Raw genomic sequence first — 11,516 nt, 5'->3', positions numbered from 1 at the left:
AAATATCTTTAAACATTTGTTAATAATACTGTACATATACCGATAAAAGCTATATAAAATTGTATTATACTATATCGATATCTTTTATATTTGACTTAAAGAAATATACTACAGTATACTCCAATAAGATGAATACGATAAAATTATCATTCTGTGGTTTTTTTCTGGCATAAAATTACCTTAAAATCTAACTGCGAATAAAAACTTTAATAATTAAAAATATATTAATAGTATAAATATTTATATTGTTTCTTATTGGTTTTCAATTAAATAAATCCTAAACAGATATTTTAATACGAGTTCTTTTCTTTTTTATTATTAAATATATTTAAATAATTTTTGTAGAAAAACTGATTTTTAGTTGGTTAATTTATTTGATTTATACTACTTTTCTATATTTTTTAAGAGCGATTTTTTTATTGGCTTTAAAAAGACAATCAGTCTTAACATACATAGCTCTAATCATTTTGGCTGCCTGAAACTAAGTCTGTCACTTCAAATACAAACATTTAATTATGCGCGATAAGAATACTTTTGTTACTATAAATGTATTTGAATAGTAATCGAAATATACTAGACAAATTTAGTTGATTGTATCATTACCAAATAATTTTAAGATTTATAGAGTTAGATGAGCTGTTTTAGAAACAATGCGATTTGTAATAAAAATATAAAACCAGTCTGCCGAGGCTTCCACAACCGAACCACCCCGCTTATTGACAAATGTAGCAATATTTTTACACCTGTAATGCGACATTCGTGTGCATTTAAATCCGAACATAATTACGAACTTTAGCCGCCGACTGCATGGCTTGGAGAATGTGGTAAAAAGGGAGCGAAAAAGTGGCCAAAAGGCAAAAAAGCAATGCCACCAAGATTGACAACGTGATGGTTAGACAAGAGAAGAGGAGCTCAAAACAAAAACAGCGATGAGCAAAGCGAAATGTCAAAAATACCCGAAAGCCAAAAAACGCGGAGAGCGAGAAGAAACTCGCTTCTGTGGCTTTTTCTTTTCATTTTCTGCTGCGCTGCTGTGGAATGTGTAAATAACAAAAAAGCAAATAAATTCCGTCACAAGCAACACGTTCGCGTTGGAAGTGGAAAAAAGCGAGTGAGGCAAGAGCAGCAGCAGAAGAAAACGCTGCGGAAGTGACGGCTAAAGATGCACGGGTTCCAGAGCTACACGACCGCAAAGCTACAAACCCAGCACAAAATTCAGCCAATCAGCGCGCCGGAGACTTGTGCGCCGGTGTGCGTGTGCGTGGACGTGAACGCGAACTCCACCCCCTGAGCACCACGAAGTAATGGCTATGGTAACCAGTTTCCATATGGCACTGCGCATGTGTCGACCAAGAAAAAGTGTGATGGATGCGGTGGCTGTCGCTTTGGCCACTCCTTGCCAGTGGGTCCCAAAATGCCAGTTCAGTGCGTTCGGTGCTATTGGATGGAGTGGTTGTTGCTTGTTGGTTGCTCTGTAGCTCTCGGGATCCGCACGAAGCTCCCCATAAGTCCTCTGTCTCGCTCTTGCCCTTGCTCTGAATCGGTTCGGTAGCTTAGCAATAGTATCAGTGTTGAAAATTAAGAATTCTTAAATAATATTGCAATTTGAAAATATGAATATTCAACAAGAACAAACTGCAATTTAACAATCAATTGGTGCATTCGGATAAAAACACTTTAGGTACCCCTGAAAACCGGTTCTGCGCACCTCTTGAAAGCCAGAAAGGGACAGCTAGTGCCTGCATGTGTGTGAGTGCGAAGTGGAGAAAACTATCTCAGACGAATTGCAACAATTGTGTGCGCGTGTATTCGTGTGTGTGTGTGTGTGTGTGGCCATTGCAGCGATCGCAGCGACTCTACAAACTCTACACATCACGCATACGCACCGTAGTGCGGCGCGTACTTCCATCTGGCATTATCGTTGTTATCGCCGTAGTTTCGTCGGTTGTGTTGGCCTTTTCGCGTCGCCATGGCTGCCAAAAGGTGTGTGCCGAACTGAAAAACGAAAAACAAACCCCAAACAGCACTTGACGGTTGAGTAAACACAACGGTGGCCATATTTATATTTGTATCTAGGTTCCCTCGTTGTCGTCGCGGTTGTCGCCTTTTTTACGGCCAAAGATAAGCCGTGACATACTAAAGTTCTACGCAAAGCCCGCATTGCGAAAGTTGTGCCGGTTAAGCAAAAATAAAAATATAAAACAAAGGGTTAAGCCCCAACAGTTACTGTGAGCAAGTGCGAACAGTAGTGAAAACCGTGACCTAAGAGAAATTGGCTAAATTTTGGCAAAGAACTCATATCTAAACCAAATACTTGAGGAGAAATATGGAATACAGTGATCTGTAAATGATCAATTTGAAATGGTACGATACAAATTTTGCTAGATCAAGTGTAATACGATTTTAGGGATTATAAGGTCGCAAAAAGCTACTAAAAATATATTTAGGATATGGGCTATTTTTGCGGATTTTGACCAAACAGTTAAATAATGTGAATTTTGTATGTCTTCGATATAAAAAGAGATTTCTTATTGTTTTGTTAAAAAAATAAAGTTTGTAAGAGTTTTAAGACATTTAGAAATTTGAGATGCGATGAAGAACATTTTTTCGAGCTAGAATTATATGAATTATTGATTAGTATCCCCTGGCTGGAAATATAATTATGTCGGATTTACCCAGCGCACTAAACTTTATAAATAAAGATATGTTTGTTATGTGGTGTTGTTATTTTTTTGTTTCCTTCTTTCAAGAAGACGGCGTTATGTGTATATAATTTACATGTTTGTTTTTAAGAAAAGCTACGCAGAAATTGTGGCACAATTCGCTGATATTTGCTTAAGATATTTAGATTTATATATATGAATATAAGCCAATGCATTTAAGATTGGATAATATAATGCAATTTTCTTTTAAATTATAAACAGTTTACATTTAATTATATAATTTTTAATATTTTACTTAATTTGTTTGTTAAATCAATCTGAAATTGTAAAAATACTAAATTAACCTGTCAAAAATCCACATACGACATATCGTTATTCCAAAAAACTTTACCTGCATCCTAAACATACAGATTTTTAATTTTTTTTTTAAGTACGTATTTTAAGCAAAACAAACCAAAACTTGTAATTAATTTAGGTTTTTGCAGAGTTTCATATAAAGTTAAAGATTGATTTCTATGTCAGCTATTCAATCCAAAAAATATTGTATTGTGCGTTGTGTGTTTATGTGTTCAAAACAACGAAATTATGACGATTTTTCTTATTATTTTCGGATCACATTAATGGAAGCGACTTATAGATTATGATTTGTATTGTAAAAATACTTAATTTAAAAAAAAAACGTTATATAAAAAAACATACATATAATAATATTTCGAATAAAAAATTACTTTTGAAAGAAAGACTTAAACAAAGTTGTTAATTTAAAAACAAGAAACTAAGTCTTGCAACCGTCCAAAGCAACAATGTTTAGTTCTAATTTTTTTCCAGGGTTTTACGTTCTGTGTCCTCATTTAATAACGGAATAATTTCAATTGCATTGCTATTAAAATTTGTATATAAAGATGTTTTTTTCTGACATATCTAAACATTGTGAGTTCATCTAATTTATTACTAACATGAAAAATAGTGCTAGAAAAAAATTGGTAATTGTAATTTCATTAAAATTATATTTTTAAGTGCCAGCTTTGTATTAATTTGAGCATTTTAGCTGGCTGAAAGCATCCACTTAAATTGTTTGTTTTTATGCAGTACAATAAAGATGAACTAGAAATCGGACAGACATAAACCACTTTTAAATCGTAAATCGTTCATGGAAATGTGGTATAATACCAAAAAATGTGTTCTTTCTTGCAGGTCCGCAAGCTGAGAAAAATTTAAAACACTTTGGAATTGAAATAGAGAGTCATTAAACACGATAAGAAAGCACAAGAAAGCACACCATGCAGGAGGTTTGCAGCACACTGGACACGACCCCGATGGGCACGCAAATCAAATCGGAATCGCCGCTGAACCCGCTGCAGGTGCAAACTGGGCAGACGTCCCTGCCAGTGGGTGGTTGCGGTGGCGCGGGCGTGGTGGGTGGTGTGGGAGTGGGTGTCGGTCAGCCGGGGATCGGCCAGCAGGGGGCGCCACCGGTGCCGACGGTGATGCTGGTCAACAAGATGGCACCGAACTGTGATAAACGGACCGCCGACACGGCCTATTGGATGGCCGCCTCCGAGGGCGGATTCATCAACTCGCAGCCGTCGATGGCCGAGTTCCTCAACCACCTGAGTCCGGAGAGTCCCAAACTTGGAACACCTGTTGGTGCCGGCGCCATCGGAGGCGTGGGCGTCAACGTTAATGTCAATGTCGGGGTCGGAGTCGGAGTCGGATATCCGGTTGGTGTTGTCCCTCAAACGCCGGATGGAATGGACTCTGTGCCGGAGTATCCCTGGATGAAGGAGAAGAAGACATCCCGCAAGAGCAACAACAACAACAACCAGGGTGAGTCCAAATACACATTACACTTAGAAAAAAACTAGATATTCATTTTAAAGATAAGAACAAGCAGAGACAAAAATCAATGCTTTTATTAAAATAGTTCTAGCGCTTTTAAAACTCTTAAACAAAAATAATTGGCGAGCAAGCATACATAAAAATTCAGAAATTTAAAAAAATAAACAATTTTAATATATTGAAACAAAGTTTAGGTGATTGAAACGATTCATGATAATGAATTCAGGATTTGGCTGTATCAAGTTTCTGAAATTTTATTTTGTTTTTATTTCATAAGTTCATTTTGGTAAATTATGTATTCGTGGCCAAAAAATGTAGCTCAGTGATATTTTTATCAAAATGTACCTAAAATGTAAATTTAGTTCAGTGATATCTGTATCAAAATGTACCTAACTAAAAGGAAAAACAATACAGTGCTTAAGATATATAATGTTAACCGAAATTGACAACATCAAGAATATACTTTTTCACACCGAGAGTATAAAGTTTTTACTCTTAGTTAATTGCGTTTAATTCGCTAAAATTTTCTAGCTCATTATTTCTTGCCGTGCAGCCGGTGAAATGCGAAACTGTCATTAATCAAGAAATCAATGCAATTTACCTTGCATCAAATGAGGCGCAGCATGGCGGCGCCTTCGCCACTTCCCGTCCAGAAAGCCAAAGCCAGAACCGTATGTCCACACTGCCGCTCGGTCCCGATCCCGATCCCTTTGCCTTTTCCATTCGATCACGCACCGAGAGGGTTCGGCTCCTTTGATGGACAGCTCGCTCTGGTGCCGGCAAAGATCTGTTATTTGCGATCATTTGTAACAATTTTCGAGAGCAGAGCGGACCGCGCTGGAAATGTTTCATTTATTTCCCTTCGCTTCGACTGGAGTCGAATGTGTCGATTTCATTTGCGCAAGAAATACGAAAAAAGCGACGAGGAGAGTACAAAATGAGAAAAGAAAACTACAGCTGGGCCAGGCATCGAGTCAGCCGCATTTAAAATAAATGAGGTATCAAGGTTGTCCGACCATACGTTTTCCTGTCCAACTTGCCGGGCCAGTGCCCGGTGCCCAAGACCCGGGCCCCTTTCCTCAAAGCGATTGCAACCTGTTATTTGGGTTCATTTGTCAAAATATTTTTTCCTGTCCCCCTTTTTTTTTTTTTGCCTTTGATCAAGAGGCAGTGGATGCAGAGGGAACGCCGCGTTGCACGTTGCAATTGCAAGCCTTTGGGCCTCCGGGCCATGTTGCAGCACAGAAAATACATACTTCGTGTCTGCTGCTGCACCATTTTAAACCAGTGCCTCCCATTCGCCATTTCGCCATTCACATGCCCAGGGACACATAGAACTGAGTGGATCACAGGGAAGAAAATACTGCAAAACGAGGAACAAGCATTTCAATTTATCATTTATATCGGACACAATTCGAGCAACGGCTTAGTCGTTGAAAAATGCAATAGGGTTAACTTTAAGTTTCAGCACACAATGTTACTATTATGGTTCATTCAAAATTATTAACATAAAATTGAATAAACTATAATAGGATAAAGTTGTGGATCAGTTACTATAAAAGACAAATTGTTGTTATAAACAAATATAGAAAGGACTTAAAATAAAAAATAAATAAATGATTGAAGGAATGATTTGCTCTCACACCAAACTTTCAGCTTGTAAACACCCTAGGAACTAGCTCCATATAATTGAACTCCATTTAATTTGGAAAACGTTTATAAGTTTTTAAATTAATTCAACAATATTCACTAGCCATGATGAAGAGTAGGACTCAGTTAGCTCTTGTATAGTGTGCACTGACTTAAACTAATACATTGCCAATTAATATTGACCACAGACACCAACAACACACATCCTGTTGACAAATGAGCAGCACTAATCCCCTCGAATGTGGGTGTAAGTGTGTGTTTAACCGCCAAATCCCAACACGTGGCCAGTGCGGAGTGGCAAATGGAAGCGTCGAGGAATTCCCCAGAGGGGAGAAATCTTTCTCCGGGTCCGTGTCCGAGTCCGGGTCTCTGCTTGCCGGTTTCCCGGAGTGAAAGTGAGCCAATAAATAGCGTGAAGCATTCCGAAGCGCCGTTGAAGGGTCAATACATCTTTCACCCACTCCGAACACACTATATATACATATGTATGTATGCAGTGCATGGGACGAGAAACGAAGGGACGACATGCTGAGCGATATGGATTACAAATGATGTTGTAAATGTCCGTCCCGGCGACCGTTTGTTTATCTCAGTGTGCGAACAGGGCTAGTGTGTTTGTGTTGGTTTAACAGTTTAATTTGTTAACGTTGTCAAATTAATTCCTTGTCAAGTGGTAACCGATCTAAATGATCTGTGAATGGAAAATGAGTAATGGGTTATCCTAAGATCGCATTCGGGATTAATGAGCATTAAGGTTAAAAACAGGGCTATATCTCATATTTCTGAACTAGGAGCTGTAGAATCTCTCTTAAAGTCTTCTTCTAAGCATATATATGGTTTTCTGAGGAAAAAAAAATAAGAGCAGTGTCCCTTAACTCAAAGTATTTGATTTAATTTGCTAGCAAATACTTTATACTATTTTATTTATTTAATTGGCTTTAAATATAATATACAACTGAAAAAGTATAAATAAAGAATTCCAAGCAGAGTTTACCTTGTGACTTAACTAATATACAATTTAAAAATAGTTTACTTTTGCTTAAACACATTTTCTAAACCCGAAAATCACGAAAAACATATTTTAATTAAATTGTTTTAAATAAAATTAATTTTTATATAAACCTCAGCTTAATGAGGCCTCTTAAGTCTGGCCATTTAAGTCCACATTTTTAAATTCCACTTCCTGTCTGAAATAACAATTTGTATTCACCAGCCCCTTTCCTTGCACTCATTGTTAGCCGCAAATTGTTTGCGACGCATCCTGAATTTTAATGTGTGGCGCGTATTTCGGCTGGAATTCCTTCGCAGTATGGGTTGCACGAGTTGAAGGATGGGGATTTCTCCATAGAAATTGTTCCGTTAGCCTGTTTACATGCACACAAAGTGGAAGCAATAAAATTTCCGCTCAGCATCAAGTGTTAATTAGGCGTAATGAACTGCAAGAAAAGTTTGTAATTGTCGAGCAACATGTTCAAGTTCTCTACAAGTATCTGCGAGATACGCAAACGGATCTTCTCAGGTTAGTGAGATACTTTCACTGAAAAGAGCGATTTTGGGCTCGGCGGTAAACCAATAAAAAACAATTTGACTTCGTTGGCCCCGGCTATTGAGAGGCGGCAATCCATTCGAAGCGCCATCTGTATCATCCACGCCACTCCACTGCCACTCCACTCCACTGCCACTCCACTGCCACCAAATCCGCCGATCCACCCACCCCGCGACCATATGTTGCTCCATTGAGAACTGAAGCAGTTCATCCTGCTCCTGGTTGATTCAGTGGGTGGAGGGGCAGAAGGGCATAAAAAATGCGTGCGGCACGACTCGAAACTTACCCCCCGAGGATTACGATTATAACAAACCATTTATCATAATATTTATGTTGATGCGTTGTACTTTTTCTCAATGAAGGTCTCAAAGTCTGCCAGGGTCAGAAAAAAGCGGAGGACAGGGCCAGGTTCGCGGTGCCTTTTATTAATTTTATTTATGTTGAGTCATTTGCACATTTATAATTTTAACCTTTACAGTTGAATTCATTCAAAACGAATTCGGCACAAGTGCGAAAAAAATCAGGGTAGAGAAAAATATTGCTCTGCAGCCGTGTTCATGTTATGCAGATTTAATATATTCTTAGGTACATCTTATATTTTCGATTGAGGGGGAGGTTTGTCCGAAAATGTATTCTGTTATTGATATCCCTTAATTATGTGTTTGACATTAATAGACTTGTGGTGTCACTGTGGGAATGAAGCTATTAAATCATATCTTGATTTGGCTAACTAAATATTTAAACAATTTTTGTGAGACTTGCTGTTTTAAAAAGTATAATAAATATCGAACAAATAAAGGTACTCCGGTGCTAATTTTAAACTACATGTGTGTTTTTAACATTTATTTTTTTATTAGCAATAATCCAAAAAATGTGTGCAAGCTAAAATTTTATAGATTTGACTTTTTTGCCCACATCCCGCATAATCCTGAACTTAAGTCGATTTAACCTGAAAACTCCCCGTCGATAAATGCCTCCAAAAAGGTAAACTGGAAGTCATGTCGCCGAGCATTAAATTAATTGGCGCTCGTCAAATAATTTTTGAGTACTAATTACGCGTCAAACGATGAAAAATTTCCAAGCCCACTGAAAAGGCTCCGTTCCAGGATTTGAAGCTGTCGGTTAAGGTGGCCCGTTTTCGGGTCGCTCAATTAATTGTTACGACTTTATTATGGAGATAAGTGCGCAGCGTCTTGGCCAGGACAAACAAAGGGTTCTAATTGGCCGACCGCAGCCAGGATAATGCCAGGCAGACGTTTACGCCCCAAAGGGTTTTTCCATATTTTTCTTTCGCTTTTTCTGGCCTTTCCCTCTCCGACGTGACTGTGAAAAAATCTGTTACAATTAGTTAAGCTTGAGCCGGCGGCTGGCCGAAGTAAATTTTAAGATTATTATTTTCAACCACAGTTTTGGGTGGCTTTTTCGGCGGTTTTATCTGCAAACTGATTTGTCATTATTTTTAAAGGGAAAAGGGCCCGCAAATTTATCAGACAATTTTAAACCCAAATGTTCAAGGCTTTCTTATGGCGTGTGTTGGAGAAAGGTGAAAGCGAAATTAGTGAGGCAATTTTTCTTTAAGTTTATCTTTATAAAAATGAGGACTTTCCAGCATAAGTTAAACATTGCAAATCCCCGAGAATTAAATCCTTAAAATGAAGTCTATAAAATCTAAGAAAATGTGTTTTACTTCCAAGTTTTGTAATTTAATACAGGATTAGAGACCAAACAATCATTTAAGCAAATCAATTTCCTGCATTAGGACATTTCCCAACTCGCTTTGGGTGTCCTTTAATTTTCCCCCCAAATTGGTCATTTGGGGTTTCCCCTAAAAACTTTGACGTTAACCAATATCGATTTAATTTTATTTCCACTCATTTAGCTAAAAGCGTTTCAGTAAAAATGAAAATATTTGCCCGCGATTAAATTAAAAAAAGCTGGAAAAAGAAAAAAAAAGTGGGAAATGGGGAAGAGTGGAAGAGAGAAAAGCATTTTATGAAATGAATGCACTGACACTCTGGCCTCGCCTTGGAAAAATTTGAATACATTACAGAGGGTTTTGGGCGGAGGTATCCCGGCAAATAAACCGCCGAAGCCGGAGCCGGAGCCGCCCCTTCCCCAACCCCGCCCCTTTTTGCCAGGACGACGGCATGACAATGACACAAAAGCCGCGCACTTAATCGCCGCGGATCACATTCCGTAAAAACCGCGACGATAAAAATTTTTTACGCTCCATTCTTGTGTACTTAGTGGAATGGAAGGGACACCACTCCACCACTGTAGAACCAACCAACCAACCAACCACTCCACCACCCGTGGTGGTTGACCCGCCTGTCCGCATTTTTACTGGAGACATCTCTGTCCAGTTTCCCGCTTAGCAGGAGAAAATCAGATCTGAAATTATTTTCAATTTGTACGCGATTTATTTTTATGACTTTTTTTAGAGAGCCCTCCTGCTCATCAGCCGAGATCCCAGTTTAAACGATTTGTAAACATTTGAATTGGATTTTCGGCCATAAAAATTGCTTGTTTGCGACTTTATCTCAAAGACTGGTCTAAGTTGTGGGCATTAGTGCTATCATAAGTAGGGGAAGTACACCTATTTATTTCCGTGCCCCAGCCCCAGTCAATAACTCAACTCTGAGTTAATCGCACTGCATTCCACTTCAACGAAACCGTTGGGGGGTCTTTTGGTTACGGTTACGGCTACAGCGGTGGGGGTTGAACCCTAACAACTATAATAAATTAATAAATTACCAAGTTTTTGCATGAAACACAGTTTTACTTATCAATGAGCCAGGCGAACTGCAGTAATTACTAGCCACGTTCAGTCGAGGGTGTTGCCAAAGACAAATGACTGTAAAAATGTAAAAACTAAGTCCAGACAGTAAAATGTCATAAATTATCATCACGCACGGGCCGATTGTCGACTACTGAATCTGACTTTTAAGTTGCGCTCCGGTGAATTGCATAAACCAAACAAGCTTATTGTTTTTTTTTCCAGATTTTATATGTTCTAAAAACTGAAAATATATGTATTGAGATCACTATTAGATCTTTTCGCGATTTTTTATTAATTTAAAGTAAATTTTGAAGATATCTAAGCACTTACTGGATTTTTGTATGTATATCTAGGTTGCTAACTTTAAGCTGGATAAACAACAATCTTTTCTCTTTAACCTTTTCTCTTATTTACCTGAGCTGCTCATAGTAAAATCATTGCTGTCAACACTCAAAATTATTATGAAACAGCATAATACATTTCAAAGTGTACCTTCGTTTAAATTTGTTGATTAATGTTGCCGAAGCTCGACAATATTTGCACATTAAACGGCATTTAAAGGAGCATGAAAAGTCAACAGGGACGAGTAGGAAGAAATCACATCCACACACTCGCATGATAACCCAACTCCTGGTTAACCCCTGTAACCTCCTGTAACCCTCGATGTGAGTGTGATTTAAATAAAACTAATGTTTGTGTGAAAATGGATTTTCTGTTTGTCATCGGCTGTTGACTTCCCCTGTGTTTTATATTCAAACGGCCAACCGCAGGGCCAAAGGATTTCTTCCGTTCGTGGCTATATTCAAATTCGGTGGCGGCAGCAGCAAACAGATTTAAATTCGCATACGCTTAGCACGTGAATCCTTAAGGACGACTGGCAGGAACAGCGACAACGACAACGACACCGCTTTCCGTCGAGTCATGCATCATATCTACAGCTGCGGAAACTCCTGAGTTTGGAGGGGGAGTGGTTCGTCCTCGGGATCGGATTGGATTGGGTTGGGCTCTGCCTGCGTTTTCAACAAGGTGAGAGCGGGGG

At 38.5% G+C, this 11,516-nt stretch overlaps 1 protein-coding gene across 3 annotated transcripts in view; it reads left to right on the top strand.

Annotated features, from left to right (window-relative positions):
- Positions 1 to 1,443: 1,443 nt before the first annotated feature.
- The window catches only part of LOC108148386 (homeotic protein proboscipedia), a 37,391-nt gene continuing 27,318 nt past the window's right edge, over positions 1,444 to 11,516 (top strand). For 2 of the 3 annotated variants that reach the window (XM_041709492.1, XM_017275413.2), the window contains exons 1-2: positions 1,444 to 2,364; positions 3,858 to 4,490. In XM_041709492.1, coding sequence (XP_041565426.1) covers positions 3,944 to 4,490 — 547 coding nt within the window. In that variant the 5' untranslated portion in view covers positions 1,444 to 2,364; positions 3,858 to 3,943. The remainder of the gene's footprint in view (positions 2,365 to 3,857; positions 4,491 to 11,516) is intronic. The other variant, XM_017275412.2, reaches the window with a different exon arrangement.

Source organism: Drosophila elegans, unplaced genomic scaffold, assembly GCF_018152505.1.
Source record: "Drosophila elegans isolate 14027-0461.03 unplaced genomic scaffold, ASM1815250v1 contig_476, whole genome shotgun sequence".
Classification (NCBI taxonomy): Eukaryota; Metazoa; Arthropoda; class Insecta; order Diptera; family Drosophilidae; genus Drosophila; species Drosophila elegans.
Note: the sequence above shows the minus strand (reverse complement) of the source record. Positions and strands in the feature narration are given on the sequence as shown.